The sequence below is a fragment of the Ixodes scapularis genome, unplaced genomic scaffold, assembly GCF_016920785.2.
Source record: "Ixodes scapularis isolate PalLabHiFi unplaced genomic scaffold, ASM1692078v2 PGA_scaffold10__122_contigs__length_95168666, whole genome shotgun sequence".
In the NCBI taxonomy this organism is placed as follows: domain Eukaryota; kingdom Metazoa; phylum Arthropoda; class Arachnida; order Ixodida; family Ixodidae; genus Ixodes; species Ixodes scapularis.
In genome coordinates this window covers 64845289-64857541 of record NW_024609836.1, presented here as the reverse complement: position 1 = coordinate 64857541, position 12253 = coordinate 64845289, and the positions used below count along the sequence as shown (strand labels likewise).

Here is a 12253-nt window from a genome sequence, read left to right as displayed (position 1 = left end):
TTCAAATCTCTCCGCAGTCGAAAGAAGAGTTCACTGGAAACGCTCCTTGTTCCGCTTCAATGGATTCCCACTTGTCTCCGATCCCACTTTTTAAGAAAGCGACCTTTGTATTCATCAGAGAGGGAACCGAGCCCCTGAAAGCAGCCTTTGTATCCATCGGGGGGGAAGCTAATCCCCGAAAGTCGTATTTGTTTCCGTCGGTGGGGGAGAACTCTAATCTCCCTCTCGTGGCTTCCACAATGCTAAGTCAAAGTCGAAAGATAAAGCAAATATGTACAGAAAGGCAAGACCTTCCTCACGCGTTGGCCGCGACGTCACGGAAACGGTGGGACGCTATTGGATGCGGAGGTGGCGGAGGGATATCCGATTCCCTTTGAGGAGCATTTGCCGCTACCTTCTTAACCTGTAACTGACTATAGCTCTGATATTTGTGATCACTCAAAGAATAACGGCACAGCTACACTGAACAATAAATGGACACTTTATTTGGCAAATGTGTGCAACTGTAAAAGAAACAAGAAAAAAAAAAAAAAACACAAGTACAAACAAGTCAGATACGAAGCCTATGCCGAAAAGACATGGAACTTCACCTTCTGTATATCAGGATTACGTGATCGTATTATAGTACACACACACATGTACTTTTCCAGGTTCTCCTCGTTGATCCGAGCTCTTTCTTTCCTGTTAATATTACCCTGAGCTTCCAGAATGCCCTCTCAACGCTAACACTGGACACTGGCAGGCTGAGGAGATGAAGCGCTGCCTGAGTCAAAATCGGCCACCAAAAGAGACACGGTGCGACGTTTTGAAGCACAACACAACATGCAGAGCTTACATCAAGTCAGTCTTCCTTACAACGAGTTTGAAAACACGCCCGTACATGGCGAAGTCATGGGATATTTCGGACTTCATGTTCCGTTCGATGATGTGCACATTAAACAAAAACGTCGTGATGGCATCCGTGTATCCCATACATTCGGACACGTTTCGATAGACACTGTCGTTCCACTTTTCCGCCACGGCTCTGCGGTACGAATGGAAGGTCAAAGTGAGCGTTTGCGGTTAAAACTGAATTTTAGAAAATGGATTCGACGTACTTTTATCGGTTTAAATCGAAAATGCCGAACATGAAAACTGACCTTTTTCGGTTAAAACCGAATTTCCGAAAATGAATTCGGCGTACTTTTATCGTTTTTTTTATCGGTTTAAACCGAAAACTCCGAACCCTAACTATATACTATAATATACCGAGTGTCTGCGAGAAATCCGAACCCTGTTTTTCGCACCACAAAAATAAACTAGGCTCCTTGGAGAGCTCAAACTCCGTCAGAATGTTGCCCGAGCCGTTCGAGCAAGATGCCAAAGTTTCAGCACCATCCGTTATCTTTTTCAAAAGTTATAAGCGATTTTCTGACAAATTCAATGAAGAAAGTGGCCGGCCGTCGGAGCTTTCAAATATATGGCGCTCTATGGCGCCAGAAACAAAAAAAAAAAACAAAAAAAAAAAAAAAAAAACGGGCTTGTTTTTTTTATAAAAATTTCAGAAAATCACTTTTACCTTTTCAATAAGATTACGGTTGGTGCTGGAACTTTGGCATCTTGCTCGAACGGCTGAGCTGCGTTGTGAAGAAGTTTGAGGTCTCCGCGAAGTCTAGTCCATTTTCGCGGTCCGAAAAACAGGGTTGGGATTTCTCGTAGACACCCGATAATTACGCATGTGTTGAATACAGTTTCCGAGTAGCAGTTCACTAAAACTTCAAAGAGCACCGAAAGTGTCAACGAATCACTTGGGACCATTTTGTTCGGGTTCGCGCTTGGGAAAAGTTTGACCGGGACCTTCTTGTCCATCACCCGGCTGCGATAAGTATAGTTGGTCTGTTTTCCTGTCAGCCAGTAGCTGTTCTCGGCGACCTCGACGCACTGCTAAAATCCTTAGCAGAGAGTAAACCGATGGCGTGGCACACACGCACACACAAAATATCTATGTATTTATGAATATAACCCGGAAAAAAAAAAAGCGAACTTGGAGTGGAAAGAGTCAAACGGGACGGGTCAAAGCGAGATGTTTTTGAGAATGGTTGTTTTGAGAAGGGCCAAGTGGAGAAGGGCGAAACGAGAACGGGCTCAAATGAAGAGGATTGAAATGCGGAAGACGAAAGGGGAAAGGGGCAAATACGACAGGTCAAAGCAAGAAGGTTTTATTTTAAAATGGTTGTTTTGAGGAGAGTCAAATGAGAAGGACGAAACGAGAACGGGCTCAAATGATAGCCATACCCTCAAAAGTCGTCCCTCAAAATTCCGCCTGACCACGTCACGGAAGTGTCGCGTGCTGTTACCTGCCGCGATATTGGCCGGTGACACAGCAATGCAGGCGGATGCGGCAGACTCCTGTTCTGCTGCTGGTAGCCCTACAGCTAGAAAAACTACAGAAGCCTCGGCAGTCAGGATTTGGGACGCCGCGACGACAGCGACACTCGGTGTCGCAGATACTCTTTGCCGGAACTTCCACAACCAACCGCCAGGATCACGATGTCCGGCAGCATGACACGCCTGCTCCCGTGACGCTATTCGTTGCCACTTCGGGACACCTTTTGACTGATGCTTCGGCGGTATGGGATGCCAAACAGAGCAATTGAAGACGCGTTCAGGGCACCGTACTCTCTCCGAACAGGTTATATTTACTCTGTTGTTCAACAGGGAGACAAGAATTAATTCTATTGTTGCCTGACAAGTTTTTTTATTACGATGAAGTAATACTACTCTTACTGAGAAGAGATACAGGGGTTTAAACTAGAGTGACTTACATTGACGGTGAGGTGAACTAGACCTAAGCAACGATGGTGGATTTCTCCAGGGTGAATCAATCACCAGACTGTACACCTCTGCAAAGTCGTCGTCTTTTTTTTTTTTTTTTTACCTAATTTCGTTTTGTATAACAACTTTATCGAATCCCGGAAAAAAGTACACCGCAGGAAAGTTCACCGGAGAAAGACTCACCGGAGAAAGGCGGACGGCAAAACCGACAGGTGCGGAGAAAAGCTCACCGGCCTTTGAGCGGATGCGAAGAAAAGCTCGTCGAAAACCTTTTCTTCTCATACCTAGGCTGTCGGACCGATGACGCATTCAGGAAGTTGTGCGGGACGCTTGACGGGCTTGCATTTGTGCCTCCAGTCCTGACCTCGTACGATCAGGACTTGACTGCATCTGCGACCACGCTCCTGGTGACATGGCCGACCTAGTCGCGTATTTTGACAAACATTACGCAAGCAGAACTTTTCGCACTGCTCCGACAGCGGAAGGAGCTGAGCAATTAACAACAACCGTGCGCGGCTGACGCCCTGAGTACCCTCCAGAGCCCTGAAATGTGATGGACGCTACACTTCAAGGCGAGTACCGCACCAACAACGCGTTCGAGGGGTGGAACAATGCACTCAGGCACCTCGTTGGACATTGCCATCCCAGTGTTTGGAGGCTTCTCGAATGCCTCCAGCAAGACCAAGTAGTGGCCGCTACAACGCTGCTGCAAGTCAGTCGAGGAGAGCCACACGCCAAGGAGACAGACCAGCCGCCTGCAGAACCTGCTACGAAACCCCTGCAATGACTTTCTGCAGCACAAGCAGTTTCCTGTACTTTTTGAAGCAGTTGGTGACTGCATTCGCTTTTGAGGCGAAATGAAAAGAGATCTGTGAAATCAAAGTGGCCAATAATATTTTTGTTTTCATTTTTTGTTTTCATTTTTTGTTTTCAATGTTCTGTTTTATAGTTGCGGCGTGAATTAAAAAAAAAAAAAAAAAAAAGCTTGGTGATTGTTTATTTGAGAGCAATATGCTTAACAAGTTTGAAAAATAGTACGAAAAATAACAAATTAATTTAGTAAGTTAGTAGTCCGACAAATTCTTAATATGAGACGCACAATCTGAAAGTCTAGGTAAAGGAAGATAAAGATCTTCGGTAAAGCTTTTCTTCGTATCCGCTCAAAGGCCGGCGAGCTTTTCTCTGCGGGTGCCGCTTTTTCGGTGAGATTTTATCCGGGGAGCTTTTCTCGGCCACCGACTTTATCATTGTGGTGGAGAGCTGTATCCTCGACAATGACTTTCACAATAATATGCAAACTGACAATAAACAAAGCTATATAATGCTTTATCGAAACAGTAGTAAAAAAATGCGCGCACGGCAACGTGCGGCAACTTGCGCAAAGTACAAATAGGATGGATGCGCGCTGAACTTGCAGCTGAGGTTAATTAAAGAACCAAGCACAAGTAATCGTGAAAGTTCTACTGTCAAGTTAGAGGACGTCCTATAGGCATGCGTATATGTAAAATAATTATCGTCTGCGCGCTGCCATCTCTGTCCAGTGGGTACTGAATCCGTTTAGATCTGGATGAGCACCGTACCGGCGTGCGGTCATGTATCACGACGGCGTGATGCACGTGAAAGGGATAGCGGTTGTACCGGACCTGCTAAACTGCTCATCTACAGCTGAGACACGATGACGCCCGCCGGGGCTGACTAACTTCCGGGTGCATAAAACATACAAAAAAAGAAACACAATTTATGAAGTCAAAAATATAATTGTCACTGCACTTCCTTATAGTCCATACCATCTGGCAAACAAGAGATAAGAGCCTACATTCAAACCGTTACGTTCACAGGGTGTTCCATTGTGTATGGATTGTTGCTAATTTTGCATTGTCCTTCTTCCGTGTACGTTTTTATTTTTTAACCGTGTCGAACCGTTCCCGACTGCCCAAGTGCGTCGCTGCATGCTGCTTCACTACTGTTTATTTGAAGACAAATGTCTGCACTCAAGCGGAATTTGTTTAGCTTTCCGCAATTCAAGTCAAGCTCACCTCACCCCAACGCGACCATAAAACTGCGGTCACTCCGTTTATACGTCATATAACAGACAGTCCGCAGACACTGTCTGAATCTCTTCCTTGGCCACTTCGGTCATACAAAAACTGTCGACAGACATGTTGCAAGCATGCATGAAGCAAACAGGCTTCGAAAAGCTCCCTGAGGCATGTCCGCAGGTTATCCTGTCACCATGTCTGCAACAAATACCGCGTCTTTTTGTATCATGTATGAGCCAGTGGCTAAACGCGCGTATAAGCTTGCTCTCGGCTGGACGCCAGTACCATACGCTCCCGTGTTTTGGACCAACCTCGAAGGTTGTTTCACACATTTTCGTTTAAGTGTGACCTAGCACACAGTATGCGCTTGTAATAAAAGACCATTTTCGATATTGTGAAACGACGCGTAGATTATGCGCGGCCGCCATTAGTTGGTCTGATCGCTTCCGGCGTGAAGCTTGTGATTGGTTCGGAGTTCGTGCCGAGCACTGACGCAGCTCACTCGTGTCGAATGCGTTTCGATCAGAGTACACTCGGAGTGCTGACGAACCGCTCGTGTTCGATGCGTGCTCACGGTACATGACCAACTGATGGCGGCCGCACATAATCCATCCATCATTTCGACATTTCGTAAGGGGTCTATTGCCTGCGATTGGAGAGCACTCTGGCGTCGTCTATCACCCGGGACAAATTCCGTTCTGGGTTTAGCTAGACTGATGGTTTTGCAGCATTTGTGAGATCAAATCTACGCACAAGCTATGAAAAATAGTCTCCTGTAAGATCGTCCCAACTGTTTCAAACACACGTCGTTACAACGATGCTAACATATGCGCAGACCGGAGGTGTTCTGAAGCTGCCTAATAGATGGCGCTCCGTTGTTTCGTCGTAAGAGGTTACAAGCGGTTTCAACGCAGTCGATCACACTCAAACGCAAACTGCATGAACCGGCGTCTATTGATCGTCCCGGCCTTCTAGTTTATTTCATGTACTCGTTCGTCTTTTGTTTCTTTCGTAGCCTTCAAAGGCCCTGTGGCCTTTCTTCTGGGACAACGTCCTGACGGTGGCGGTCTTCCAGCCGCTTCTCATCAGCGCTTGGCGGGGACTCTGGTCCCTTCTGGATATCATCCAGGATCCCGATGACCTCGAACGCTCCGCCAGGATGTCCCTCTTCTCCGGAACCCTCGTGACTCTACTCCTCTTCGTGTCCCAACCGCTGGCCGCCTTCATATCCCGTAATCTGGGTCGGGTCTGCAGACGAGTCTTCGAGGGCATCTGGAACCTGGCCGCCACGTACGCGACCATCGCCGTCTGGCGCGGCATCTGGATGATCACCGACGAGTACCTCGGAGAAGACGTCCTAAGTTACGCGTTTGCCGCCGTGGCGAGCATCTGTGTTCTGCAGACCTTCTACGGCGCGAACACCGTTCTCACCAGGGGTGTCATCGTGGACGGGGACAAGGACGACGGATCTGAGGTTTACTTCTACGTGGACTTTCTGCCCCTTTTGGTACCCGAAGACGACAAGAAAATAAAAGGAGACTACATCGCGGTCAAAAAGATGCATGATCCGGCTTTCGTGTAGGAATGGCGGTACGCGTACAACAACGACCCACGAAAGCCACTGGTGGATGACGACCGAGTGCGTACATGGCTTCGAATGAGGTAGCATTAGCGCCACTGTGCTGGTCTTACTACTGAACGCGTACCTTCTGCAGCAACATATTTCGGACCGCCGAGGTCTTCTCTTTTAAGAACAAGTGGAAATGACCAGGTGGTGTGAGGTCGTCATGTACTCAAGCCCTGTATCTTCAGGCTGGCAAACCGTTTAGTACATACGTGGCTAGGTTCATAAGTGTGCAAACCCAAGGAGTGAGTTATAAACTAGTCTTCCGTCATTGCGAATATGCAATCATTAGTGATGAAACAATTTTGGGGAATTTACTTCCTTGTATAGTCACAATCTACGCATTGATACAGGAACTGGTTGCGGTTTTCTGACGTTTACCCAGACTTGTACGGTGTTCATAACAAGTAATAAAATTACTTGTAATCGACTGCTGTTTGAATTAATTTTGTAATCATTTGAATACATTTATGAGGAAGTAATCACAAGAGGAATTTGAGTAGTTTGAGAAGTTTTTAAAATTACTCGTAACCATTACCGTTTTTCCCCCTTGTTTTTAATGTCGCCCTTTCTTTCTACAAGATACCTACCAAGGAATCCTCGAACCAATTCCTTCGAGAAAAGGATGAATTACGAAAATTGGAAGAATAGAAGATAAGCGCTTTATAATTCGGTGATCCTAATCGAATAATAGACAGTAGGAAAGACCCGTTTTCAAACCGGCGCAAACATTTGTCATTTTGAAAATCTGAAGTAATAAGAAAAGTGGTGGTTACTTTTTTCGATTAACGTCCAATTAATTTTCTTCTCAAATAGCCAAGTAATATAATGACATACTTTTTCACCGAGAGTAATTGTAATCGTTTACAATTCTTCCTTCGAGTAAAGTGTACAAGTATGCGTGTTTACATCGTGCGCACGTGTTTTCGCGTTTAACAAAATTTCCGGGTAACAAATCGTTCAGTGATATATATCTTTGTTCCTTGAAAAAGAAGTGGACATTGTTTACTTTCATTTCATTTCATTTATTACATTAAGGGTTTCAAAAAGGTATTACATAAGGTGGAGGGAGGGTAATCAAATGCACATTTTGTAATAAAAATTGGGAAACAAATGCATAACACAAAAACATTATTTTAGAAATGCAACAATTTCCTGTAAGAACTGGGTACAGTTAATATTTGAAACCCAGCTTGAAGGAAGGCTGTTCCATTCGGAGACACTTGATGGAACGGGTGAGTACTTGAATGCGTTGGTTCTGGAAAATATGGGTTCTACTTTTTGCGTATTGATATAGATACTAATACAATGAAAGCTAAATAAAGGGATGACGAGGACAGATCATGAAAGCATGTATACGTCTGTCCCTTTGTTTAGCTTTGATTTTATCAGTACTTTGCATAAAAGATCGAGGTGAGAAGAAATATGGTGAGCCAGAAGAATGAAATTGTCCGATGTGACCACGGATTAAGATAATTTGCGCATGAAAGGAAGTCGGTCAATTTTTATCCTAATGACAAGGGTTGTAATGATATGAACTATTTTAAGGAAGTGCTACCCCAGGAGTAATTACGAGTGATAAAACGAGTGGCGTCATTTTGAACAGCTATTAATTGGTTAACTTAATAGACTTGATGGGAGTTCCATATGATGGATCCATACTCTAACCCTTTCCGGTCTCGTGCAGCGTAAGCTAAACGTAGAACAGAGGTGTCAGCAAAATAAAAATGTCTTCTTAAAAAAAAAAGAAAGCTTAATGTTTTTTAGTTTTATAGCATATGCAGTTAACGTTGTTTCTCCAATGCAGACCTTCGGAGAGGTGCACAGCTAAATATTTAAATGTTATCTCCCGCTCTGGGTGGCAAAAGTAGCGTACGGAAAACCTTCTTCTCTTTTTTTTATTTGTTTGGTTAATCGGTCATGCACCAGGGAATTACACTACTTTTTAATTTTTTAAAATGATATTGTTATTTTATGCAGTCATTAACAGAAGAAATTCTGCAGTAGAGCACATGGTCGTCAGCATATAATCGTGCGGTGGATGATATTGAAATAGTAATATTGTTTATATAAATCAGAAAAAGAAGCGGGCCAAGGACAAAACTTTCAAGGACACTGGAGATAGGAAAGCTTTAATCCGGGAGATAAGATTGCTATTCACATTTAGGTGAACAAGTTTAGATACTAATCTGTTACGAGAAACCCGATCAAAAGCATTTGAGAAATCTATAGATTGCATCAGTTATGGTATGAAGATCATAAGTAAGTTAGAATAGTTGGGTAATACAAGAAAGTTTCTTACGAAAACCATGCTCATCATAGAAGAACAGGTTCATACTATATAAATGTGATATTTTATGGCTGAACACGATGTGCTCTAGAATTCTGCATAAAACCACTCAGTAAATGAGATAGGCCCGTCGTTAGTGAGCTCATTCTGACTCCCCGATTTAAAGATTGGGATTACGTTCCCACGCAGCCAATCAGACGGCAGCTGAGAACTAGCGAGGAATTAATTGTTAGAAATTTAACAGTAGTCATTTGGAAGATATACCCGAAGACAGCATTAATAGCCTAAAGATTATTATGTTAGAACCGGGCGAAGAAGTTACAGGGAGGCGATCAGTGACATTCACAATACCGTCAATGTAGAGGTAAACATCTTCCATGGACGTTGTACGTTCGAAAGTAGGCTGGACTAAGCTTGGTACGGCAGGGGTTTTGCGCGTGAAGATATCTCCAGAGAACGCTTTAAATCGAAAGCAATCACAGCGGGAGATAATAAGGTACCTTCTGGGTCGGCGATGTGCAGTTTGCCACCCCTAGGTTTAAGATTGCAATTAAAGTAGCTTATGCTTATATCGCAATAAATTTCAATGAAAGTAGTTTAGGTTTAGATTGCAATGGAAGTAGTTTAGGCTTATATAACAATTTCGCTGCGTTTTTTTTAAAACTCCAAGGACATTTTATGCAAGAGCCAGCATGAAACTTTCATTGCGGCGTACACGGCTTTATGCACCTGGTCATATCGGCATTGGCAGAAAGCTAGTTTTCTCTTCACACTTTTGAGACATGTCATACATTTTGCTATTTTGTTTTAATCGCTGAGAATAGAAAGAAGAAACCCATGACTAATATTTCGGATTTTGGAACCTTCCGTATGCCATCCATGGCAGTACTCAAAGACGGCCGCGGCCTGTCCGTTAACCTATGGTCCGATTTAATGAAGTTCCTGAAGCCCAGACGTGAGTTCTGCCTTGTGCACCAACAATGCGGCCCACCATAAGAAATATTATGACGAGGTAGTCAAACTATTAGTTTGAGTAACTCGTTGCGATCTGCGCGGGCTCGGGTCGGGCCTAGTTGGAGGCATCGGTACCCGATGGCCCGACCTTGCCAAATATTTCGGAATTAAGGTTACTATTTACTCTATATTCAAAAATCAAAAAGAGTAGCGGAAAGTTTTGCTTTAACACAAAAATCGCCAATCTAGACACTGGGCTGCGGGTCATTTGGTCCTAAAACATTTGCTGGACTATGACAACCGCATAGGTCAGTGATTCTCAAATCCAAGGCTGCGGCCCCCGCGAAGGCATTTCTAGGACCCATGAAGCCTTACACATAAGTAAACCTTGCAATAAAGGTTTTTTTTTTTTTTTTTCATATAGAGCGCAGGTATCTTGCCTTTGGGTAACTTTTTTTTCGCTCGTATAATAATATTATTTCTTTATTTTCTGTGCCTACAAACCACTTTTCAGTCTCCACTGTGGTGCACTAAAATACCCAAACCTGACAAACCTCTCAACCTCGATAATTTGAGACCCCTTTCGCTCATGCCCTCCGTCGGCAAGGTGATGGAGCATGTAGTGCTCAATCGCCTTCGGGACTACATGGACGATCAGGGCTTGTTCCCAAATTCCATGTTTGGCTTCCGCCAACACCTTTCGACGCAGGACATCCTTCTCCAACTCCAGTCGGATGTAATCGAGCCGCGCCGAAACAAAAGGGTTGTGGTGGGGCTTGACTTGCACAAAGCCTTTGGCAACATACGGCACGCGGCAGTGCTGTCCAACATAAATAATTTGGCGCTGGGCGAACGCTTTTTCGCGTACGTGCGTTCGTTCGTCGAAAACCGCACAATATAAATTTCGGTCGCGGGACACACGTCAGACCCCATGCTCACAGGGGACAGAGGCACTCCGCAAGGAGCGGCCCTGCCCTCTATGTCCTTCAACATAGCCATGCTGTACCTCCCGAGTAAGCTGGCCACACTACCCATACTCGGTCACTCTATTTACGCAGACGACATCACGCTATGGACCAACAAGGGCAGTGACACGGGCATGGAGGAGACGCTTCAGACAGCCATAGACATATGAATATGTCGCGAATTTAGGGCTCGACATCTCTCCGCATAAATCGGAACAGCTAATCAAGGAGGAGACCACAGGTCTCACGGACACAGAACGCTCAGTACAGCGATTGGACCTGAGGGTAGGCGACCAACCCATACCGGGGGTCAGACCCATTCGAATACTGGGCTTAAATTTTCATTGCTTCAAACCAAATACGGACGTAATGCTAAAATTACACTCGATCACCCACCAGACTTTTCGACTCATCAGGCGGATATCCAACAAGCGCGGAGGAGTAAAAGAAGCAGACATTGTGAGACTCATCAAAGCTTTCGTGGAGTCCCACTTCCTATACTCCTTGCCGTATCTACAATTAGGAAAGACCTACAGGGACAACTGCAATCTGCTTCTCCGGTCGGCGTGCAAATCGGCACTGAGCCTGGCCCCCTAAACACTTACTGTCCGCCTCATGACTCTAGGACTACACAACATAGTAGACGCGAGCTACTTGAGGCGCACCGCTCTGCTCAGATGCTGCACCTGGCGGGCACCAAAACCAGACGAGCGGTTCTCGAAACGCTCGGCATACTCCCACCTCTAAATACCGCATCTCTAACCATGCCGATACCAACCGAAATTAGATCTCGGCTCAGGATCCCACCCTTACCCAGCAACATGAACTTGACCTTCCATGTTCAACGCCGCAAAGCCCGAGCGGAGGCCCTTCACAAGCTGTACGCTGGGCGTCCCGACGTATACTTCGTAGACGCGGCCAACTACAGAGAACACCGGGACCGCTATGCCCTGGCCGTGGTGGATGAACCAGGGCGCATTGTAGTGATGGCCTCAGTCAAGGAGGATTCCCCCACCAGAGCGGAGGAAGCTGCAATGGGCCTGGCCCTGAACCACGCGTCCAAGTCGTTACGCACGATAATCTGTGACTACAAGACGGCCATTCTTAGTTTCAGCAAGGGATGAGCAAAATACGTGCAAATATGTATCCAAATACAAATACAAAATACTTCGTCAAAAATGTATTTAATTACAAATTTCATTACATTTCCAAAAAAAAAAAAAAAATACAAGATACAAATACAACCAAATGTATTTGGTCTCCTCCAAATACTTTTCCAAAAACATTCCTCAAATTTTGCGTCAGCGACTTCAGGGCACCTGCAACGGGTTTCTGGGTACCTCATTTTAATTTTGCATAGCACACTCGGGAGTTAGTGTGCGAGGCTCTAGTAACGTAATAAAAATATAATCACAAAAAATGTAATCGGCTTGGACGTTAGAGGCGAAAAAAGTACAGAGCTTCAAGCAGCTTTTTTTGTCGATTACATTTTGTTATAGACCAACAAAGAACCGAAACGACCAAGATGCGCAGCACTATAGCTAGAGAATTTTTTATTGTTGCAACT

General features: G+C 44.9%; 1 protein-coding gene across 1 annotated transcript in view; it reads left to right on the top strand.

Annotated features, from left to right (window-relative positions):
- LOC8024882 overlaps window positions 1–6907 on the top strand; it is a 36170-nt gene extending 29263 nt beyond the window's left edge. The window contains exon 4 of the mRNA XM_029991169.3: window positions 5869–6907. Within this exon, the coding sequence (XP_029847029.3) occupies window positions 5869–6435 (567 nt within the window). The 3' untranslated portion in view covers window positions 6436–6907. The remainder of the gene's footprint in view (window positions 1–5868) is intronic.
- Window positions 6908–12253: the final 5346 nt, after the last annotated feature.